At 45.6% G+C, this 25,183-nt stretch overlaps 1 protein-coding gene and 1 pseudogene across 1 annotated transcript; both read right to left on the reverse strand.

Annotated features, from left to right (window-relative positions):
- Nucleotides 1-641: 641 nt before the first annotated feature.
- On the reverse strand, nt 642-24,742 carry TBX19 (T-box transcription factor 19). The gene is made up of 8 exons (XM_055324552.1): nt 24,540-24,742; nt 13,747-14,011; nt 12,083-12,217; nt 8,665-8,726; nt 7,387-7,448; nt 6,199-6,387; nt 3,877-4,012; nt 642-927 (listed from the first exon to the last, which is right to left on the reverse strand). Exons 1-8 carry the CDS (start codon nt 24,740-24,742, stop codon nt 642-644), a joined length of 1,338 nt encoding a protein of 445 aa, XP_055180527.1.
- On the reverse strand, nt 8,055-8,207 carry LOC129509207 (U2 spliceosomal RNA; annotated as a pseudogene).
- Nucleotides 24,743-25,183: the final 441 nt, after the last annotated feature.

Genomic DNA, 25,183 nt, shown 5'->3' on the forward strand with positions numbered 1-25,183 from the left:
GTTGCCAATGGGATGATGAAGGGAGCTGGAGCTGGGAATGTGGTCTGCGGCTAGATGGCAGGGGGTGTCCTTATAGTCAGGAGGTATGACTTCGTTCTGTGGACAATGGTGTCCCATGGAAGGTCTCCGAGTAAGGGAAGGACATGATCTAATTTCCTCAATTACAGGCTCGTTGCTGTAATACATGATTAGCTCTGTTTTTGTTGACTTCACTCTGGGGACTTACACCCTCTCTTGTCCTCAGAGCAGCAGCCCTGTGGCCACAGATACTTTCCAGGGCTGCACAAGCCTAGGAACCCTTCAGCTAGGTAAACTCAGAGCTCACTTAACAGCTTTGCACCACCTCCACAGAACAGGAAGTGGGGCCTTCTAGAATCATTTGAAAGTAAGGGGCAGGGCCAGGGAAGGATGTCCATGAACTTTGGTTACCTAAGCATGTCACAGATGAGCTGCAGAGACAATGGGAGTGCAAAAAGAAACCAGGGTACATCACCAAACTAAACCATCTGCCATAATCCACCCCACCCTCCAGCTCACTGGGTGGGGAGCCCTGCAGTCTAACTCACTAGAATCAGAACATGGGGTTTCTAAATGCTCTACACAGAGAAGGTTCTCCACTGACCCCTGCCCTAAGATCCTGCCTAACTATCCAGTGAAGAGGGAGAATGGTGCCCTCCGCCACCCGGGCCACCCCAGCCCGAGAAGGGATGTGAGGCCACCGCTGTCCAGGTAGACACAGCGATGCTAGTCAGCGAGGGCTCCCCCAGAACCTCCACACCCGCTGAAGTGGGTGCCTGGGCAGAGAGGGGCGAAGTCACAGCTGGGCCACCCAGAAGAAATGCTCCCGGGGAGCTGGCGTGCACGTCTGGGCCTGGCCCGGCAGGGCCCCCGCCACTGTTGCTGATGGTCCACAGGCACGGGTAGGGGCTGCAGAGAGAGACACAGAATGCTTGATGATGCTGCCAGAAAGACCTGCGTGCTGCTCTGCACATATGCAGTGCGAGGGGCCCAGGCCTAGGAAGAGGGCGCCTAGCCACAGCTTTGTTTCTAGCTCTGACACAGAAGGGCCCTGTTTTTGTGGAGAAGCCAAGGGAAGTAGTGAAATGTAGTGGGATAAACGTACAATAGCTGTCCTGACCTGAATTTCCATGCTTGGCCCTGCCCCTAGCAAGTTTGATTTGGAACACAGCATCTCATTTCTGGAGGCCTGCCCTGCAGCCTGCGTGGAAGAGCAGGAGAGCAAAAGGAGGGAATCTGGACAGCAAGCCTGCAAGGGAGACCCGTCACTGGCAAGAGAGCTGACATAGCATAGCAACCAGGACACACAAGTGTCAGAAAAGTTGGGTTCGCATCCCAGCTCCCCTGCCTACTGCCTCCATGACCTTTGTCCAATCACACCTCTGAGTCCCAGCTTCCATCTTCAAGACAGAGCGATGATTATGTGCACATTACAGATACTATTATGACAATCGAATAAGAAGATGTGAGCACAGGAGAGCACACGGCACTCACCAAAGTGTGGTTGTTATAAGCAACTCTTCCATTCCTGGTCTCCACCCAATAGCTCTGGTCCCTGGCAGAAAGGCTGGGGGAGCTACACCCCCTCCTTGGACTTCTTTTATTCTAAAGCACTGGTTCGCAAACCTGGCTGCACATTGGAATCACCTAGCAGGTTCCAAAATACAGAGGCCTGGGTGCTACCACCAGAGATCCTGATTCAACCAATCCGGCATGCAGCCCAGGTATCAGGATTTTTACAAGCTTTCCAGTGGATTGTAAGGGGTAGCAATTTTTGCACCTGAACAGAGACAAAAATGCCTGCCGTTGGAACAGGCACAATAAACGCCAATGCTCTAAGCCTTCAGCCATCCCCATGTCCTGACATTTTAGATTCTCTGCATCACCGGATACTACACTGCATGAGACTAGGCTCATTATGTAATGATGGTACCGGGCACATTTCGCTATTCTCTAGCAAAATCTTTATGGAGTCAGTAGTGGGTTAAACACACTACTGGAGGGAACCAGAGGTAGCAATGCCACGCTGGCCTCTGTGCTGCAGTCTGGAGACGACGAACCTCACTGGGCCATAGGAAACCTGCAGAAGCCCAGGCTTTGGGTGTTTGCTGGTTGCTTGTTTGGGTTTTAGCCAGCTCAGCTTGCTGAGATTTGGGGCCTGATCTCCAGAAGAGACGTTTCTATAACATTGCTCAGGGCAGGGCCCCTTCCTGATGCCTCATGGGCCAGTGGGAAAACCATGCAGTTACTTCACTGTGTGACCTTCAGGACGTGTCTAATGCTTCTGAGCTTTCATCTGTCCAAAAGTAAAATAGGAATTTTAATGCCAGCCTGCGGATGTCTTTGAATACTATAAATGACTTCCATAGCGTATCTAGGACAGAATCTGCCACACGATCCTTTAATAGGTTCAAGGACTCACTTTCTCACTTCCTGCCACAACCCAAATCTGTGCTTTTCCCTTAGATAATCCACTCGAGCACTGTCCAACAGATAGAAAACATGAGCCACAACCACAAGGCTAAATTTTCTAGTAGCCATATATTTAAAAAAAAGAAAAGAAAGAAAAAGAAAAAATAAACAACTTATTGTTAATCATATTTTATCCAAAAAAATATTCAAAATATTGTCATTTCAAACATGCATTTGAAGTTGAAAAAAAAAAAGGTTGAGATTCTTATTCTTTGATCCTACTAAGTCTTCAAGCTTGCATGTGTGCCACACTCACAGCACACCTCCACTGGGACCCGCTGCGTTGCAAGGGCTTCAGTGGCCACAGGCGGCCGGTGGCAGCTGCCCGGGGCAGCACAGCGCTAGACGCTCACTGCCACGTCAGCATCAGTGTCAAAACCACCAAGGTCACAGCCGACAGCAACACCAGCAACACCCACGAGCTCGTTCAAATGCAGAATCTCGAGCTCCAATCCAGCCCCGTTCATCAGATTGTGCATTTTAACCTTCCAGGTGATTCTAACACACACTGAAGCGTGAACAGCCTTGCCATAGTCCAAAACACTATGTTCTCCTAAACGTTCTCTAGACCAGCAAATCACAAGACCCACCTTTTCACTTTGAATCCCATTTTGGACCTTCTCAAAATTCTGCCTACCTGTGTTGAATGTAACAGCTGATATTTATGTAGACATTACTGCTCACCAAGCATTTTAATGCATTTTCTCCTTTCAGGTTCACCATAACCTACAGAGTCGCTCCTATTATATTCAATTTAGCGATAAGAAAGGCGGAGCTCAGTGAGGCCAAGAAAACCACCTGAAGGTACGAAGTCAATAAGAGGCAAAACACGGACTAAAGGCCACGCCCATCAAGCTCCAAGGTCCCTTCCTGTCCTCCCTTCCACACCCATTTCTAGAAGCCAGAATGAAACGCTGGTCTCTGGTGTACAAGTTACGCCACAGGCCCTACCTGCTACACTCTGCTCTATTACCTGGGTTGTAGGCCCAAAACAGGTGGCTTATGAGAACACGGACCATTGTCAGTGTCTATTTACACATTTTACCTTCAATTCTCCTACTGTCAGGGTCTATCTGCTACCACCACAGTTTACAATATTTCTGACTGGTTCAAGACAAATGATTCCAGGCCATGATGTCTTTTCCCTTTGAAAAACAGAATACCAAAATCACAAAACAAAGAGCATACAAGTGAGCAGGTGCTTTCTGCTCCCTTCTCCCTGAGATAGAAAAGTCCTTCCTGTTGTTAGCTTCACTTCCTAGTAGCTTAGGAGTCAGGACAATGGCTAAGACCAAGCCACTCTAAGAAAAAAGAACGAATTGAGTCTCCAGTGCTCATCTAAACCCCCAAGACCACCAATGAGGAAGTTGCTGGAGTTGGTCTTACCTAGGCCCTGGATTGATTGGCCCGCTGGTGTGGGGTACAGACAGGATGCTGGTGTGGGGTGTGGAGGACAAGGAAGTCCAGCTGTCAGGTCCGGAGAAAACTTGCAGGTTATTGCTGGAGCTTTCTATCAAATTCACTTTGGGGAAATAACAACAGTTCAGTTGATGAAGCTCAGAGAACATATAAAGATGACCAATGATATTATTTTAGGACAAAATATAGCCATGGTTGGTGCTGCAGAGGCCAGTTAGCAGAAAAGAGGCAGGCTCAGATATACCATGTCAACCATATGCCACACACTGTTCATATTTTAATCTTCACAACCATGAGCCATCCTCTCTGCTTTATAGATGAAGCTCAGAGACGGAGGATGCCTTTTGTGATGCAGATCTGTCTGATTCACTCTATCACATTCACTCCCCTTTAAGAAAGGACCCATGTTAACATCCCCTCAGCACAAGCCGAAGGACCCACCAGTGCCCCAGAGGAAATTTCTGAGGACCAGCACCTTACTCTTCTCAGCAACCCCAAGTACATTTAAACATCTCAAGAACAGTGTCTTCTATGTCTTTGAATCTCCATTTGCATCATTAGTGCATACATAAGAGTAAAGGAAGTGGGGAGAAAGAGGAGAGCAAGGAAGAAGATTCTGGAGTATACACCTGGCTGGCCAAGTCACCCTTCCTCAGGATGTGGCATTTGCAGCCTCTTCAGTCTCAGCTCTGCCTCTTCTACCTCTCCAGCTACCCTCGGTTCCAAATCCACCCCCCAGACTCCCCAGGTCCTCCCCCGCTCATGCCTGTGCTCACACTACTCTTCCCTGGAATGGCCTTTGCCTCTCCTGGGTCCCTTGCCATCCTCCTTCCCTCCTACCCACTCCCACCTCTGGATGCTTCCACTCATCCTGCAAATCTCAACTTCAACATTGATCCCTCTGTGCTACTCTAGTTGCTCTTTTTCCTTTGTTCCCACAGCACCTTGGCTTGTGTGTCTCACAGAATGTTTCTCAAACTTTAGTGTGCATGAGAATCACCTAGGGAGCTTGTTAAAATGTAGACTCTTTCAGAAGGAGAACCCGAGAGTCTACATTTCTAACAAGTTCCCAGGTGATGCTACAACAGGTCTGAGGACCACATGAGCGCTCTCACTACACCGTGTTATAATTCGTTATTTTTATATTCGTGTAGCCCTGAGCTTCTTCAGGGAAGAAACGGTACCTTTGTCCTCCTCCTATCCCCACCATCTAGAAGACGGCCTGGTGCATAGCAGGTGCTCAGAAGCTGTGACCAGGAAAGAACCAGGACACAGAATGAGAATGCTGCCCACTTTGTGATATCATCAAGCTGCATTTTATTCCTTCCTTCCCAAAAGCAGATTTCAAGGTTGCTAGAGTTGGATGTAAAGGGACACACAGCCAGGCAGCTGGTGACCAGGAAAGCCCTCTGTAGGTAGAGCTCAGGGTGGCCCTAAGGGTGGAATCTTAACACTCTCCTCCATCTCCCATGCCATGAATCTTATTTCCTTCTTTCATTTACTGATAATCTCCCCACATGAGAATAGAATCTCTGCAGGGTAAGGTATTTTTCTAATTTGCTCATGGACAGAACCCAGTACACAGATAGCCCTCAATAAATACCTGTCACATGAATAATTGAATGAGAAATCAGCCCTTGGCTTGCCTTCTCCCTTCCTCCCTACAAATCTAACAAGCAGGCAAGGTCTGGGCTTTCCCAAGCCCAAGGGAGGCTACACAGCAGTCAATGAGGAAGAAGCACACAACCACCAGCATCAGCTTAGATAAGCAGACTGTAAAAGTTATTATCAAAGCCAGTTTGCCTGTCTCCAACTGAACCAAACAAAAGTCTGGTTGTAGAGTCACCCAGCTTCCCAGAGATCTTCCTAAAAGCTCTCCAATACTGGGCCCAGTATCCCCTGGATGGAGCCATGTAATACAAGTGGAGAAAAAGGCCAGGTGAAAGCAGTGAGCTGGGTATCCCGGAGCCCCCACAACTTGACTTTGGGACACACAGGCTGAAATGCCGAGTACACTGGTGCCGTGGGAGGGGGCCCTTCACACCCATTAGAAACCAGGATACTGTCTTATGAAATAATTATAAAACACCAATAATGCCATAGTTACATAATCAACTAGTAGTATATAAAACATTAAAATAATAATATACAATACTATTACACATATGAGATGAAAGGGATACCAGCTTCAGATACTTCTTTTTACTACTTGCTGTTGACCATTTCTCTGCACCACCACCCCCGCCCCTCACCCCTACACCCAAGGGTTTAATTAGCAAAATCACACACCTGAGGGAGAATGGTTTCTATGCATGTAGGCCGAAGGGTAGGGAGCCTGCCGGTGCCCTCGGAGGCCAGGATAGGGCTCACAGCCGTGGTGGGTGTGGGGAGCAGACAGAGGCAAGGGGGTAGCATACTGGTAATTGGCATTTCCTGCTGCGCACACTCCATCCGGATTGGAAAAGATCCAGCCTCCCACTGGAATAGACAAAAGGAAGACACAGAGCCTGGACTTCCACACCAGAAGTCAGGTTTCCAGGCACTTCACACACGGTGACCCTGTGTGAATGACACGGAATGTCGGCCCGGGTAGAGACGGAGACCACCCCCACTGTCACTCCCCCTCCACGTTAGCAGATAGGCTGGCCTCTTTGGAGAAGGATGGCAGTTCCTATCAAAGTCTGGAAAGCCTCTTGAGGTCACTTTAAAAGGTGTTTTTCTGAGAGCTGCTCCCTTTCTGGGCTGCTGCAGCTCTGCACTGGAACACATGCAAATGTTTAGGGGAAGAGGCGTGAGAAGAGAAGCCCAGAGCTGGACGATGGCAGAGAACACCTGAGAGAACCACAATTCTCATTAAAGTTTCTCCAACACCCGGGTTAACATTCTGCTCTGACATCACTGGTCTGGGTTTCTGCTGCAGCTTCAGGGGACTTCCTCCCTCATGGGGTCTCCCCTGCCATCCAGACATGGGGAGGCCAGCACCCTCTTAGGGACACCCAGCACTCGCAGAGTACCCAGCAGCATACCTGTGGCTGTCCAGGCAGCCTCCCAGACTCCTCGCCACATGCAAGGCCACAGCCTGCCTGAAGCATCGTGCTGCCAACCAACTCAAAAATAAGTGAACACTAAGAACAGGGCAATCCAGGCCAGACCAACAAGAGTGGAGAGTGGAGATACTCCCAGAATGCACCTGCGACAGTCAGCCTCTGGGACATGAAAACTCGAGTATGAGAGATCCATCACCCCCGTTCCTATCTCCCACCTGAGATCTGGTCCAGCCCCTCAGGAACACCGGTTTTTTTCTGGGAATTCTGGAAAGGGCACACACTTGTCTCGAGTGGAAGAAATAACTTGTTGAGTCTTGAGAGAAGCTTTGGAAAGGGCCATGAGCATTCACAACAGGTGGAGTCTAAGCAGGGTGGAAGATGGCTCCCAGTGCCCCCCAGGTGTGGCCCACCCAGTGTTCACCCAACTCACAGTGAGAATAGGCCACATGCTGGCTCTCAGAGACAGCTTCCGGAATGTCTTTTAGGTGATTCCTGAAAGAGAGGGAAAAGGGCACCATCGCTGTCCAGCATATTACCCAAGTCCAGCCAAAAGTCTACCCCAAATTCTCTTTGGAAAGCAACACATTTCTTAGAATAAGAAAATCAAACACCTCTTATCTCAAATCTCCCCCCTCTTCTTCATCCAGGGTACTTTATCTAATGTGCAATCCCTCTTTGAATTGCAATTTGATGTGACTCTAATTTGCCGTATTTATAGCTATTCCTACTTAGTTTGATCTCAGTGGCTTGCACTTATTGCTCCTGCCTGACGAAATTCAAGCAATAACAACAGCTAGGATTTGCATAGGACCTAGGGCACAAGCACACCTGTGATATGCTAGATCCATCAATAATCCCACAAGGAAAATATTGCTATCCCCACTTTGCAGATTTGAAAAGTGGATCTCAGAGAGGTAAAGTGACTTATATAAGATCAAATAGCCAGGAAATGGCCAAGACAGGAGTTCAACTCAGGACAACCTATTCAAAGTCCTGTTCATCTCACACATCAGATTTTCTTTAGCCCTTTAGTTATCCAAAATTAAATTAAGTCAAATATTAACAGGACAAAGCCCTTTAATAGAAGTCAATAAGGACCATTATTCTTTTATTTTTTTCTAGAATGGAAAGGAAAAACACAAAGATATGGAGTCACTAAAGTGATAGCATTACCATCCACCATCCCAGAAGTCTCTGAAATGATAAGAACAGATATGACACTTGATCTTAGCCAAAAGGCAGAGAAGTGATCCCCAGAAGTCTCTGTGTGGTCTTCTCTCAGACCTGACAGATATGAAGATCTGACCTTTATGAACTACTCATATGAATCACTCACCTCTCCTGGATTACATGCAGTTAAAAAAATTATTGAAACCATGCAACTCAGAGATAATTGGAGGAAGGGCAGAGTGAATTATTAAAAATTTAAATTACTTATTTTTTAATATGCGCTTGTGTTACTTTCAATAATTGGTAGTAAAACAGAGTTGACCAAACATTTGCCAGTTAGAGGTTCTCCTAGAGCTCTGTTACAAGGGACAGATCACAGATTAGAGTTTGTTGAATTTCATTGATTTTGTTGAATATGGAATTGAATGTTAACATACCTAATTCTATCAAAGGTAATGCAAGTTCTTTTCAAGATGAGCATAAATTTCACATTTGCAGAAGTCAGCTCAGAAGATTTTACTGACATTTCTCTACTCACCTTTCCTTGGCATCCAAGAAGGCTTTGGCAAAAGGGTTGTACTTGATTTTGAGAGCTGTTATCTTATGTTTACAAAGACAAGAAGCATTAGTGAAGGTAGAACATGGATGAACAGATAGAAACCTTTGTCTTTGCCTGTGAATTTCTGTAAAATCAGCATAATTCCCCTCTCTCTTTTTCTCCCTCTCCATGTTTCTTTGCTTACTTCTGCACGAAATTACTAGCACGCTCTGACAAAAAGCCTTGTGTTGTGGCCTGTAGTGAAAATGGGAAACGCAGTGTGAAGTGAACAAAGAAAGGCTGAAGCGTTAGAAATATGCAGAGCCCAAAGTGCTAAATCTGGCATTCCTTCTTTTATTTATTCATCAACTTTTTTTTTTAATTATTGAACACCACCCCCCACCTCTCCCACCATGTCACTTACTTTTCTAGTCGCTGGAAACAGTCAGAGTGATGCTGGTGTGAATCCACGTCTCCCAGAGAGCACGGTCCAGCATCACTCCCTAAGTCTTAAGTGATCACTTACTCAGGCCACATTAATACAAACACTGATTATCACCCCCACCCGCTGTCACTCCATCCCGCCGGCCTTCACTGGCTTCATCCTTCTTCAGAGCCACCAGACAGCATATGAGGTCTATCTGCTTATGGCCTCTCCTCCAGGGATGTACGGGCTTGAGGGCAGCACACACATCTGTGATGCCCATCGCACTATTCCTAGCAGGCAATAATAGTCAACAAATATTTGCTGAATAAATAAGCATTGAAAAGGATGTTTATGGGGCACCTGGGTGGCTCAGTCGGTTAAGCATCTGCTTCTGCTCAGGTCATGATCCTGGGGTCCTGGGATTGAGCCCCACATCAGCTAGCTTCTCTGCTCAACGAGGAGCCTGCTTCCCCCTCTCCCTCTGTCTGTGGCTCCCCCTGCTTGTGCTCACTCACTCTTTTTCTGCCAAATAAATTAATAAAATCTTTTAAAAAAGAAAAAAAACATTTATTTCAGCAAGGGCCTAGTACAAGGAAAAAAAGTTAAATAAAAGCACCACTCTTTCTGACCCGGGAACCGGGAAGAAATCAGGAGAAGGAGGAGAGCCAGAGTCTGATGCACATGCCCTGGTCTTTCTCCCTGTCTAAACCTGGAGGAGTCAGGTGCCTAGAGAGACCAGCATCCACCAACGGCCCACTCCCTCTCATGGTGCATCAACATCAACTTGGCAGAAAAGTGTTGGCAGCAGAGGGAGGCTCCGAGGTTGGATTCTCCTGGGCTTGATTCCCATGGGGCATAATCACAGCTAGAATATGACCTCAGACTGGGTAGCCTGCCTGAGGAGCAGCCTTAGCCAGGCTGGTGGTTCAGAGGGGACTGGCTAGCATGTGTCCAGGAAGAGCTCGGGGCACTCACCCAGCGGACAACCAGATGACAAGTTCTGCTGGCTGTGGACTAAGGGAGCAGGCAGCAAGAAGTGGGCAGGGTCATTGCCCTGGAGACCAGAGGTGGCTCAGACACGGTCCCCAACACCCACACACACCCTCTAGAGTTGCAAAAATCACACCCTCCCAACAAAGACCCAAACTCCATCCTAGGGATAGAAGCAGGAGAGGGAGGGCCATCTGGAACACAGTACCACCTGAGGGCCTGTTGAAATGATCAAATATTTAACTTCTGTTCCCACCAGCCTGCTGGAGGGGCTCAGCCAAGAGCCCAGACCCCAGGGCTTCTGTTGGCTTCAATGCAAAGTGTGCCTTCTAGGCTCCCAGAGGGGAAGTACCCATAGACCTTCCTCAAATAAGCAAGAGGCAGTGGAAAGGGCTACCCCACTGTTTAGCTTCATCTCTGCTGAGGTCTCTGAGATCCTTTTCTTGTAGAAAAGAAATGACATTTTCTCTGCACATCTGTGATGCGAGTTCAGTCTACAGCTCAATTGTACCTATAGGCACTAAGGGAGTAGTTTGCAAACCTGAATGCTCATCAGAATCCTTTAGGAAGACTCTAGAAACTACGGATTCTGGGTGCCATCCCTGGAGATTCTGACTCAGTTGGCTGGGTGGGAGCCCAAAATCTTTTAAAGTTTCCAAATAAAGAAATGTAGATGAAAGCAGCAAAAAGGTACCTTTTGGGTTTCTGGTTTTGTTCTGTTTTACCTATCAGATTATCAAAGCTGAAAAAAGGCTGATAATCACCAGTGTCGGAAATGGTACAGGGACTGCAGATGAGTAATGCTCTTTGAAGGAGGCCATTTGGTGATATCTCGGGATTCTAAACCCACAATCTCCTTGACAAGCAATGCCATTTCTAGGTGTCCATCCATGCAAGCAAGCAACAGTGGTTGTGGATGTCTCAGGATATTCTTTACAGCATTACTTATAATAGCAAATAAAACAACTGTAAACCACCAAATGTCCATCAGTGGGGAGCTAAAATATGGTATATCTTCTGCAAGCACTTCAGAAAAAGAGATAGGCTTAAATCTAATTACAGAGAAGATATCCATAATATACAGTTAAATAGAAAAAAAAGAAACTTGCAGACTAATATATATAACATGAGCCAATTTATGTGAGGAAGTCTATATTCTCATACACATTTATATATACATAGAATATGGGGGGGAATATTTTAAGCTATTATTTGTGAGGTCCTTGGGGAATGGGATTCAAAAGGTAGGAGGAAAAGAGATCACTTTTATCTTTTTCCTTTTTATTTTCACTGAACATACTTCTGTACTATTTATTTATTATGTGGGGGTTTCTTTAACAAACGTAATTATTTTACCTTTTTTTAAAGATTTTACTTATTTATTCAAAAGAGACAAAGAGGCAGAGACATAGTCATAGGGAGAAGCAGGCTCCCCATGGGGAACCTGATGTGGGACTCGATCCAGGACCCCAGGATCACGACCTGAGCTAAAGGCAGACACTCAACCACTGAGCCACCCAGGTGCCCCAACACGTATTACTTTAAAAAAAATTTTTTTTAAGTTTAGTCAGAAAGAATCCAACCCTCCCCAGGGCTTCTGATGACCAGCAGGCCTGGGGAGCCCTAGAGTATACAAACAAGACAGACAGCATAACCAACCCAGAGGAGGGCACACGTGGATCAAGCCTCACAGACCTGCTCCCAGCACAGGAGCTCACCCAGCTCGGAGCAGGCCAAGGGCACACTGGGCCCAAAACCAAAGACCCCGGGGCTTCTGTTGGCTTCAGCCAAGCACATTGTGCCTTCTAGGCTCCTGGAGGGAAGCACCCACAGGCCTTCTGCAAACAGGAGAGAGGGAATGGAAAGGGCTACCCAGTATTGAGTTTCATCTCTGCTGAGATCTCTGAGATCCTGGAAAACCCACCTTCCATCCACACTGGGTCCCCATCCTCCCACACTCTTCTGGGGGATGTTTACACACAAGCAGCCACAGACACTTACCTCCTCATTCTGATAGGCAGTCACAGCTATGAACTGGGTTTCGGGGAAGGAGCAGTTCATCACCATTCGGTGGGCACCTCCAACACGCACTATGTGAACCTGGGGTTCATATTTATGCAGGGAATTCAACATTATCTGTTGAAGTGGGAGAAGGAGAGGAGAAGCCATGCAGAGCCTGTGGTAGCAGGGGTGATAACCAGCTGGCGTCTCTGTTAGCCCGGGCCCAGCCCCCGGCCAGGTCAGGGCCACCACGCGGGTCCCTCGATTCCCTGATTCCCTCATCTGAGATCTGAATGCGGGGGTAGTTTTTCAGAAGCTCCCAGAGAGCATAACATCAGAGCTTATGCCAGGGTTGCCAGAAAGTTGTTCTAAAGTGTGTCAGTTCTCTGCCCCAATCTTGCCATCCTTTCTTTTTCCCTCTCCCTATTTCCAGAACAACAATGTGGATTTCAATCCATTAAAACATAGTCCTTTTCCTCACAGGAGGAATCCTAGCATCTCCACATGCTGGCATGGCTGCACCTCGCAAGCCACTGCATCAAGAGTGATAATATCCAACACCTGACACCTGCCCATCACCCAGAGCGGCTCCTTGTGATTCATACAGAGCTTTGTGAAATGGGGGAGGTTTCAGTTTACTTTTCAGTTTCCTATTTTATTTTTTTAAACATTTTTTTAAATTTTTATTTATTTATGATAGTCACAGAGAGAGAGAGAGAGAGAGGCAGAGACACAGGCAGAGGGAGAAGCAGGCTCCATGCAGGGAGCCCGAAGTGGGATTCGATCCCGGGTCTCCAGGATCGCGCCCTGGGCCAAAGGCAGGCGCCAAACCGCTGCGCCACCCAGGGATCCCCCAGTTTCCTATTTTAATAGAGAACTGGGACCTTCGGAACATTGCCCAGATCTGGGCAGCTCACCTCTTCCTCCTCATCCTCCGGGGTGGGGGCCTCCCAGCTGGCTAAGCAGGGGGCTCAGAGGAGGCGAGGTCCGAGGCCCAGGGCCACAGAGGCTGACGACCCAGAGAGCAGGGAGCCTCGGCTCTGTCCCCAAAGCGGCTACATCCTATAAATCATGACCTTACACAGGATGCTAGTATTCACAAGCCTCCCGGAGAAAATAAAAGAGGAGAAAGCCCCGAATTCTTGTTTACTCTAATCGGAGACCTTAAGTAAAACCTTCCTTATTTAAGGCTTGTTTGTTTTTCTGAAAACCCAAAGCCGCTTCAGTATTCTATTGACAATTATCATAATGCCCAAGTGGAGGCAGCAATTATTTCATTTAGGAGCAGCTTTTTATCAAGGTCTTTGTCTATTGCCAACATGCCACTTACACCAAAAAAGAGGAGAGAGCACAACAAAACCCCAGTACCCACCAACATCTCCTCCCCGCACTGGGTAAAAAGCACCACACACAAGACGGAACTATGAAAGGGCCCTGGATGATTAAGTCAACTCCTGCACTCTCTCACTCTCTCTTCACATCAGGAAGTCCATTAAAAACTGAAAGTACCAATTAAGAGCTGTTTATTCCCGTTCACATTTGGACTCCGGGGAATAATTGGCTTCCGTGGGAGAAGAGGCCGGTGAGGACCCCTCTAATTGCCTAAATGCACCCTTGATATTTCTTGATTGGTGCAGTGCTGCGGCCCGGCGGCCAGATCCTACCTGCCCACCTCCGTTGAGCTTGTTGGTCAGCTTCACTTTGCTGAAGGAGATGGGGGCTTTCATCCAGTGGGCCCCGAAGTTGGGGGAGTCCGGGTGGATGTAGACGCAGCTGTGGCTGGAGACCTCTGGCTTGCCTGCGGGAACCCACTCCCCGTTGACGTACTTCCAGCGGTGACTGTCCGTAGGCACAAAGTCCAGCAGGAGGGAGTACATGGCGTTGGGGTCCAGCCCCGAGACACTAATCTTCAGGACTGGGAACATCCGTCTAAAAGCAAAGGCAGGGCATCCCTGGGTGGCTCAGCAGTTTAGCGCCTGCCTTCGGCCCAGGGCCTGATCCTGGAGTCCTGGGATCGAGTCCCACATCAGGCTCCCTGCATGGAGCCTGCTTCTCCCTCTGCCTGTGTCTCTGCCTCTCTCTCTCTCTGTCTCTCTCTCTCTGTGTCTCTCATGAATAAACGAATAAAATCTTTAATAATAAATAGTAAGTAAACGCAAAGGCAGACACAGAGTCACAGGAGGGACGCTGGCCTGTTGGGGGCACCCGGGGCCTAGTGCAGCCATCTCTCTGTTCTGGGGACAGCTTCCGTGGAGGGCCTGGGGCCCCAGCCCTGATTCCCACAGAGCCTCTCTTTACAAATGCATTTTGCACCACACTTTTACTTTAAATCACGTGCCCAAGTTTAAAGTCTGAAAACCACTGATCTAGTCATTTGACAGAGGAACCCAGAACCCAAAGTATATCATCAGACGCCACATTCAGGGAGAGCTTTCTTCAGAGACTCCCTCCTGGCATACATGGGTTTTTACGCTGCTGCCACAAACCAGTCCTTCCCCCTCTCACAGAGAACACCACTTCTGGATGACAGTAAGGGTATTAGCAGTGAAAATGTGGTTTCATGGTTCTACAGAGTTAGACCAGTTCCTTCCCTGCATGACTTCTCAGAGCCTTTAATATACTCATGTACTCTATAAACCTCTGAAAAGGGGCACCTGGGTGGCTCAGTGGTTGAGCATCTGCCTTCGGCTTAGGTCATGATCCCGGGGTCCTAGGATTGAGTCTCACATTGGGCTCCCTGCGTGGAGCCTGCTTCTCCCTCTGCCTGTGTCTCTACCTCTCTCTGTGTGTCTTTCATGAATAAACAAATAATATATATTAAAAAAAACTCTGAGAAGATAGACACTGTGTGCACACTGAATTTACAGGACTGTGGAAGCATCCTTTCACTGAGCATTTTGTGGGAATTTGTGCTCAAGACACATCGATCTGGATTCCTTGGTCCTTCTTCTATCCTCTAGGACAGGACCAGCAAGTTTGCTCTCACCTATTTGGAGAGGCTCCTCACCTGGCTTCTCATTCCCTTTGGTTGTTTTTCCTTTACCAAATGTACTAAATTGCTCCAAACCACCCTTAAAAGACCTCGTTTCCAGACTTGCCCCACAGTCTGATCACCACAGCTTGATTACCCCAGATACTGTTTTGTCATTGCCTCTTTTAAAATCAGAATCCCCAAACTAAGAAGCTAACAACCTAGAGTCTAGACACTTGCTACTCAAAGTGGTCCCCCAACTGGCAGCATTGGGATCAGCTGGAAGTCCGTTAGAATTGCAGAACCTCAGACCTCACTCTCAACCTACATATTCAGCAGCTGTGCTTTTCCCAAATCTCCAGGTGAATCAAAGGAACATTAAAGCTTAAGATGTACTGGTATAGAGCATCTTGCACTTTTCAGAAAATAACTAAGATTTGCAAGGGAGTGAGGGTCAGAGGACTGTGCTCCTGATGAGGCTGGGAGAATGGGGGGGGGGGGGGGTGGAGGTGAAGGGAGCTGAAGGGGAGGCTAGGATGGATGGGCTGCCTGCTGAGAGGAGGGGTCAGAGGATGCCAGGAGTGGGGTGTTGAGGGCAGGGAGGGGCACACATAAGAGTCACCAGGGACATCCAACTGTGGCCAGAGGTTCCCAGTGTTGAGAGGAATTGATACGGAATTGATACGAATGGAAAATGAAGGAATTGACAGGCAGATGACAAGGGATGGACCTAGAGCTGGGGGTTCCAGCCATGTGGGGCTCCCAGTCTCCTGAGCTGAAACCACGTGGGCTTCCTGAGCAATCTGGAATAGATGGGAATTGTTTTCCCGGGGCTCACCCCACCTCACTGATATTCCCTTTCCTGGCTCCTCTTCCAACCTAGTCCTCTGGCTGAGGATGCTGGTGGGGCTCTGTTTTTGTGCGCTGCCTTAGAGACCACTTCCCAACTGCTTGCACAGGATACAGAGCCTGGTCCACGTCTCTGGTCCACACCCCTGGCCTCCAAGAGGCCAAACAGAAGAGTGCCTTTGAGGGAAGCTTCTGGCTCTGACTCCTGCCCTTCCTGAGACTGCTCTCCAAACTTCAATTTCATGGTCTGGCTCACCCAGCCTCACTGAGTTGTGGCAAGAACTCCAGGAGGAAATTCATCCACGTGCGTGTTCTAACCCTGCCACCTAGTAAGTGCTCTGCAAGTGTTCACTATTGTCATTACACCCAGCGCCTCAGCTGGCCCAGCTGGCTTCTGCTCCAGAATCCCAACTTGGGGCAGTGACTCCGGAAGTTGGAAACACAAAGGGCATCAGCTTCGCCTCCCTCCCACCTGGCCGACAGATACCACCACCCCCACTTCCCTCTCTGGAGAAAAGTCTAAGCAGAAAGGGGAGTGACTGCTAATGGCTTTGGGTTTTTTCTTAGGGATGATGAAAATGTTCTGAAATTAGATAGTGATGGTTGTACAACTTTGTGACTATTCTCAAAGCTACTGAATTATATACTAACGAAGGGTGAATTTGATGGCATATGAATTATTTTTCAAAAACAGAGCAAATTGATAACTTACACCTCCTCAGCTCTTATTCTCCAGCTGGATCACAGTCATTTCCAAGGAGACCCTGCCGTTGGGACTATGCACGGGGAAATGCTGAAGGCTCCCTCCCCTCCCTCAGTTCCCTTCAGAGCTGTCTCTCCCCTCCCTCTGTCTTGGAGGACTGGAAGAGAGAAAATCTAAATAGGAGGTTATGACAAGTATCTGCATTAAATGAAACTCATAGGGGAAAACCTGTGTCAGATGATGCAGCTCATGTCCAGGTCCTACCTGAGTGCTGCATTACTCACCTCATCACTCCTCTCCCTTAAAGACATGATGGTTCTTTCATGTGAAGGAAAATGATGGTCCTCCCCTGGGGAGCTACCTGTGGCATCAAAATTCTTCCACTTGCATATTCTTCCACTTTTTCTTCAAAAGAAGGATTTCATCCATTCTTTTCATATCAGATGAAACTATTCCCTTCCACAACATATTTTAACTTTTTCAATTATTTTAATAATATTGGCCAAGTATAGAAAGCAGAAGGCCCCCTGAAAGCACAAATGCCATTTGCAAAGAATCACAAAAGTGGACATCAGAAATGATCCTAGGAGGTCACACACTGGGTCATTGTGACAGCCAGAGGGCCAGCTTGTTTCTATGACGTATATGAGAGATGGTCTGATTTCTGGTCCATTGCTTTTTCTGAAATGCTAAAGTTGTTTGGTTTTGGGGTTTGTTTGTTTTTTAAGAAAACACAGGAATGAAATGTGTAATTGTCATTTCACATATAAAATTAAAAAGTACTGAAATTTTTCTCAATAAGGATATGTAGTATATGCAAAAGTAAAAAAAGAATATGAAAAGAAAGTTCATATAACATATCTCCCCCATACATTAAACTGCCAGAGTAAGAACACAGCTCCTCATGCATGTGGCATGGCTGTTATCTTCATGGTGTGAAATGTTTGGAGGTTTCACATAACCTTAAGACTGAAAAGATGATTTAATGAAAGGTAGTTTTTCAAATGGCAATAGCTAAATATTGAATTTCAGTCTGCTCCCAGGACTAAACATATATACACTCACTTGAATCTTTGGCCCAAGGAAGTAAATGTTTCTATGCCCATTTTACCAGATGAGGTACCTGGGGTTTACGAAGTATGAGTCCATTCTCCTCTGGCTGCCCCACTGCCTTCTCTTTTATTACATTCACCACATCTTTTCTCTCTCTCTTTTAAATTGAAGTATAGTTGACACACAACATTACATTAGTTTCAGGTGTACAACATAGTTTCTCTTTTTGATTTTTCTAGAAAGTAAATATGGGTCACAAGGAAAGGAAAAATCCCCTCAATGCTTTCCTAAATCTTAATACCTAATTAGATTTATTTGCTCCTTAAAAGAATGATTTTTGAGTGCCTGCTCTATGGCAGGAACTGTCCTAGGTAGGGGTTCACAGGTGAAAAAAAAATACAGACCCAGCGTCTTGTTCATGAAGCTTACATTCTAACACAGGAGTCAGGCAACAAAAATATAAACAGGTTTCTTTTTAAATGTAGGAGATAATTTTAAACTGCAAGAGTGCTATGAAGGAACAAAAGTGGGTGATGTCACCTAGGGAAATTAAAAGTAAGAAACTACTCTAGATGGATCTTAGTAGGTCTAGGGGGACATTAAATTAGAACCCAAATAAGGAAAAGAAATGAGTCCTACAAATGCCAGAAATGACTACTAGAAAAGCAACTACACACAAAAGGAATAGCAAGTACAATGGCCCTGGGGTACAAATAAGCCTGGACTATTGAGGACTGCTGAAGAAAGAGAAGACCAGTGTGACTAAGGTAAAATTAGGAGGAGTAAAATCTCATTTTCATTTCTGCTTTTTCCTAATTGGACCATGCCAGGTCTTATAAACAACGTAGCATGACCTTTAATTCCAGAATAAGGGGATGTGTAATGGCTTTTCTCTTTTCATGCTATATTCAGGAACTACACCTGATGTTCTAAACAACCTAGGATCACATGGAAGAATTCTTTTTTTATTATTTTTTTATTATTATTATTATTTTATTTATGATAGGCACACAGTGAGAGAGAGAGAGGCAGAGACACAGGCAGAGGGAGAAGCAGGCTCCATGCACCGGGAGCCCGACGTGGGACTCGATCCCGGGTCTCCAGGATCGCGCCCTGGGCCAAAGGCAGGCGCCAAACCGCTGCGCCACCCAGGGATCCCCCACATGGAAGAATTCTCAACATCATCAGCTATCAGAGAAATGCAAATCAAAAGTGCAGTGAGGAATCATTTCACATTCACTAGAATGGCTGTGATAAAAAAAAAAAGTGGATAACAGTAAGCAGTGACCAATTCCCACATTGCTGGTGGGAATGCAAAATGGTGGAACCACTTTGGAAAACAGTCTGGTTGTTCCTCAACCACTTAAAAACAGAGCTGCCAGAGGACCCAGTAATTCCATTCCTAGAAAAAAATGCAAGAGAAATGAGAACATCCACTTACACAAAAACTTGGACATAAATATTCACAGCATATTCATAATAGCAAAAAAAGTGAGAACAACCCACATGCCCATCAATTGATGAATACATAAACAAAATAGGACACAATGGAATATTATTTGGCAATAAAAAATGCTACAGCATGAATGAACCTTGAAGACATTATGCTAAGTGAAAGAAACCAGTTACAAAGGACCACATATTGGATGATTCCATTCATAGGAAATGTCCAAAGTAGGCAAATCCATAGAGATTGAAAGAAGATTAATGGCTGTTAGGGCTGAGTAGGATGGGGGAATAGGAGGGTGATGGCTAGGGATGCAGGATTTCTTTGGAGGATAATGAAAATGTTAAAAAAAATTATTTGTGGGAATATATGCATAACTTTGTGAATATATCAAACACCATTGAATTGTACATTTTCTTTTTTCTAAGATTTTTATCTATTTATTCATGAGAGACACACACAGAGAGAGAGGCAGAGACATAGGCAGAGGGAGAAGCAGGCTCCCCACAGGGAGCCTCATATGGGACTTGATCCTGGGATCACGACCTGAGCCCTGAGCCGAAGGCAAATGCTCAACCACTGAGCCACCCAGGTGCCCCTGAATTATATACTTTCAATGCCTAAATTGTATAGTATGTGAATTATCACAATAAAGCTCTTTTAAAAAGTAAAGAGGCCATAGTGCCCTGGCTTTTAGAAGGACACATCTGAAAAGTTGGTTAAGTGTCAGACCCTTGGTCTCCACTCAGGTCATGATCTCTGGATTGTGAGTTCAAGCCCCACACTGGGCTCCACACTGGGTGTGGGATCTACTTAAAAAAAAAAAAACTTTGTGAAAAGTTAAAGAATGCTTTATTCTCTTTAGTACTTCATTTGCCAAGAATTTTATAGTTATTTTTATTTTCTTACACAGCTACACTTGTGGTGGGCATAGCATAATATATAAATTTGTCAAATCACTATGTTGTATACCTGACACTAATGCAACATTGTGTCAATAGACTCAAATTTTAAAATTATCTTAAAAACACTTTTATTCTTTTGTTTTTAATCAATCTCTTAGTTCAATGAATGAACTAAGAGATGCTATGTATTTTTTTAACCTCTGTTATCCCAGTGAGGAATAACTAAAAGTCAGTCACCTTGCCAGTCTCATAACTGAGAATAGAACTCATCGTGCCTGGCCTTGGCCTCAGCTCCTGTGACTCACCTCCCGCCTCTTTTTCACTTCACAATGACCAGGATGCATTATCTGGGCATAATTTATCTATATATCTGTGGCCAGCACTTACCCCCAGGCTTTGTCTTCCAGGATGAACTGCACTTCCAATCAAGTTAACTTTGCCTCCTTTTCTTTTCAAGGTATAGCTAAACATAGAGAAGCCCCAGTGTCTTTGAGGAGCTGAGAAACATATAAATCAGTCCCTAACTCAGGAGTAGGGGGAAAGAGGACAGAGAGAGGAGGGGGGTGGGGAAGAAGGAAGGAGGGAGAGAGGAATAGGGAAGCAAACATGGCAGGATGAGTAAGCACTCCTCAAAGCCATCCTTGAGGAGCCATACATGCTTGGGTTTGCTGGTGAGTTCCGGGTGACTTTGCCAAGAAGCCATTTTCTCAGTTTCTATTTTCCTAATAGATCATCTCAAGAGCCAGTCAAAGGAGGCTATGAGGTGTGGGGTTTGCAGTAAGAAAGGAGGCAGCTTTTGTAGGTGGAGGAACAGCAGAGATGGTCAAAGGTAAAATTCACTTGCATGTGTAAGCACTTCCTCTATCTCCTCACAGAATTATAATATTCATGAAATACTCATCAGAGCATTTGAGTGAGTGTGTGTGTGTGTGTGAGAGAGAGAGAGAGAGAGTGTGAGTGTGTGTGTGTGTGTGTGTGTGTGTGGCACATGCACCTGTGTGTACTGAAGCTTAGGTGAAGGTGAGCAGCCTCCAGAGTAGCAGCAGGGAAACCACAACAGCCTGGTTAGAGGCAGATAACACAAACACAAATCCTCATGAATCCTAATCGTAAACTTGGGAGAAAAATGTGGACTATAAAGGCATCAAAATCTATTTTCCTGATGCACAACCTCCTTTTTCTCCCCTCGTGCAAGATCCGTGAGGATCTCAGCTTGCTGCCCTTTAATCACTGGAAAATTCAACCTACTGATTCCCAACATTTATTTTTTTACAACAAATGGATGCACCAGTTACATTTGGAAATGCGTGCAATTTCTGAAAACCTGTTCAAGGCAAATCGAATCATAATTGAGTTGAAATTATTTAACTGAATGGACATACATCTGAAATAAAGCATTTTCCGCTAAAGTGAAGGTGTTCTAGAAAGGAAAACAAAAGGGGCAAGAGATTGTACATATTTACCTCAGAAACCTGAAATACGTTTTTTTTTTTCCTTCAACCTGAAATAGAAGTTCCTCACTCAAAGGACAGAGAGGAAAGAGAAGACTCACAAGCTGGACACACTATAGAGGATTCAAATGAGCTCTAGGGAGGTATTATCATTGCTGTTGGTATATCTGACAGACAAATGAATGTATAAGACTAAAAGTTATATCTAAAAAGAGGGAAGGAAAAAAGAAGGGAGAGAGAGGGAGGCAGGAGGGACGGAGGGAGGAATGAAGGTCGTCAGGATCTGAGTTTCTGGGGACAATCCAGGGGAATATCCTCTCTTTACTAGTTCTGACTCATGTCAGAGGCAAGCCTCCTATCCATATATACAAATGGGTCTCCATTTGAAAATGGGACTGAATTCTTTCATCAGCCCATCCTATGTTATTTTAAGACTTTCTCTTTTTATTTTATTTAAAATTAATTAATTAATTTAGAGTGTATAATGAGTCTCAGAGGCAGAGTTCAGTGATTCATCAGTTGCATATCACATTCAGTGCTCATTACATCACGTGCCCTCCTTAATGCCCATCACTCAGTTACCCTGGCCCCTCCATGCCCTCCCCTCCAGCGACCATCAGTGTGTTTCCTAGAGTTCAGAGTCTCTTACAGTGGACAGAAAGCCACTGATGGGGTAATCTAGAAATCTAAAAGTCTGCCCTCAGGGGCTGGTGGGTCGTGTGAATGAAAAAAAGGGCTGGAGTTGGGTGTTAAATACCAGAGAACTCATCTTCACAAAGAAGGGCCACAGGGGGCTGAGGGGCAAGTGCCCCCGGCTCAGGAGTTGACCTGAGAGGCAGAGATGAAGCCCTTGGAAGTGGTGTATTAGGTCTGTAGGCAGAGGACAGGGGGTACAAAAGAGAATGCTGAAATAGATGCATAAGAGAAGAAGACGGGGCAGGATGCAAGAAAGACCTTTCTGTATCAAGAACAATAAGGTGTCGCTAACAATCTAATCTGCGAAAATAAGAGATTGAAAGTAATTCCAGGCCAAGCTCATTCATTATCAGCCACATCAATTTCTTAGTCATGTGTCTTCGCTTCTTTATCTGAGGTGTGAAGGGAACCCTCTCTCTCCTCTCAAAATCGTGACCCCAAGAGGTTCAGAGACCTTACGAGAACCTGAGAAAAGATTCAGTTCACTGGAGAAGGGAAATGGCTGCAGGACCTCCACAGAGAAGAATAACCAAATTGATCGTAACGAGACTTTTCTACAAAGAATATTGTTTACATATTTAATATTAAAAGGCGTTAATCATGGGAAGAATTTTACATTTTAAATACACAGAAAAGAATTATATAGGTGAACACAGGCAAGAGAAAGCTCTTCCTAAATTGTAAAGTACATGCCAATATGTCATATTATTAAATTGAATTTTAAATGGTTTCAGAAATTTTATGTATTCCTCATTGGGACAGATGAACCGCATTTTTATTTGGTGACTGTGCTCATTTTACTTTCATAGATGGCCACCTGGACAGTCAAATAGATAGTGTAAGGCTAAATAGCACAACTACCATCCACTAAGTACAAAGAATAATAAACAGTAAGTTCCATCTATTACTGGATGTCATAAAATTCTTACACTTGCATCACCATTCAGCTTTGAAAGGAAAGAAAAGAAATCCAGTTAGAAATTTGGGGTGATTCTTTGAAATTAAAAACGGATTTTTATATTTCTTTCTAACAAAAGTAATGTATAAATTACAGCTCAAGAGCAGGAACTGGCGTAATTACAATCGCAAATATTAAAAGTAACAAATCCTATACATGAAATAAGTAGGGAACCCATTTAGAGACAGAAAATATAAATATCAAGCTTGTTTTGTTGGTATTCCAAGTAAGTTTGGTATTCCTTCTACTGTGAATAATCACAATTTATTGAAATGCCCTTATTTCTGGTACACTTTCCCCTTATAAAGCACTTTAACACCATGCAACAGAGCTGGAGCTCATCATTCTCCCAAAGAGGCAAGGCATGGTTCATTTTCTACACTGTGCATTTTATTCAAAAATAGGAGAACAAAAGAAAAAAGAAAAAAAAATAGGAGAACAAGACAGATATCAAGACCAGGAGCATTCTGCACAAGGACAAAAGCCCACCAGAAGTCCTCAACTTTTCTGTTAGCAGAATTTCTCCTAGAGGCCACCACTGGAGTCCTGCTGACACTACCATACTGAAAATGCCTTCTGACTTATATGCGTTGTAACCTTGTGAGCCAAAGGATCTGTGGGCATCAGCCCAATATTGGGAACCAGTCTGGCCAAGCTGGGAGCAGAGATTTTCTTTCAAAATATTTGCATTTCCTCCAGTGGAAGCTCCCACTATTACCTTGAGAGCCACTTAGCAGGGCTGGATTTAATAGAATCCAAGAAATGCCAACAGAGATTAGTTTCCGTTCATCTCTAATTTGTTGCGATGAGAAAAAAGAAGGTATCTTTTCTCGAGCAGTGTATTATGGCTTCATTATGGTATTATTACTGCACAGGTTCTCACATCGTCACAAACATACACAATCTCCAATGAACACTCACCACAAACACACACCAGTTAAGCAGATGTAGTAATTGGCAATGAGATTAAATTTGCCCTTTGGCTCCCATCTTCAGCTAGCCCAGGATTTCTGGCAAGTTTGCTATACTTAAGAGAAAACATCCACAGCTTCCAAATAAAGTTGACTTTCGCCTTATCTGAACTGAGTTGGAGCTCAGGTCTGCTCCAAGATATGCAGGCAGTCAAAAAATATTATCATCTTTGGACTCATTTTCCTAACTCAGGGCATGCCCCCCATTTATGGTAACTTCCCAGAATTTCCCCATTGAAAATGCAGGCAAGGGGGCTTCATCCTCTACTTCTCTGCTGATCTCGGGAAATTAATTAAGTTGGCTGGGGGAAAGCCGAGTGAGACTGTCCTTCTCATGAGCATTTTAATCAGCCCCCCTGCCTCTGAGTGAAGAAGGGCAACCTCTTCAATATTCAGGGGCTCGCCTCCCTTGCGGAGCCCTGCCAGCCCAAGCAGGGCCGCAGAGAAACTCACCTGCCGTTCTTGGTCACGATCATTTCATTAGTGACTTCCTTGAATCTCTGCCAGAGAGGCGCATCCTCCAGGATGATCTGAAGTTGCTTCTCGGTAGGGTCGCCTTTTTCCCTCCCTGCCTGAAGCTCACTTTCTACCACATTGAGCAGGCGGGAAACAGTACCATCACTGGTCTTCTGGATGCCCAGCTCGCTCATGGCCATAGGCCCCACTCAAACTTGGCGGAGAAGCGTTCCCTAGCTCGCCTGCTACCACCTCCTTCCTCCTCTCACTTGCCTGCTTTTTAGACCCAGCTGGGCAGTGCCTGGGGAGCTGGAGAGAAGATGCCCTGGCTCTTGCCTAAGCTCCTAGCATGACACCCCTTAAAGTCTCCAAATTATACCACCAACCTGTTAAGCTTTAGAGGGGAGGGGGAGGGAGGGGAGAGGTAGGAAGAAAAAGCCTTCTCTTAATTACTCATTGGATCAGGTGGGAGAGAGCCTGGCTTTCCCATTGGCTGCTGTGCATAGAATAGATGTTTAAGAAGAGTACTCCATCCAAATTATCAGGCTTTTATCTTGTTGTACCTGAAGAGGTCTAATCACTGTTTTGAGGACCATTTTCCCATTAATTAAAATTGTTCCAGGCCCAGACTGCAACAATCA

This window comes from Nyctereutes procyonoides, unplaced genomic scaffold (assembly GCF_905146905.1).
Source record: "Nyctereutes procyonoides isolate TBG_1078 unplaced genomic scaffold, NYPRO_anot_genome, whole genome shotgun sequence".
In the NCBI taxonomy this organism is placed as follows: Eukaryota; Metazoa; Chordata; class Mammalia; order Carnivora; family Canidae; genus Nyctereutes; species Nyctereutes procyonoides.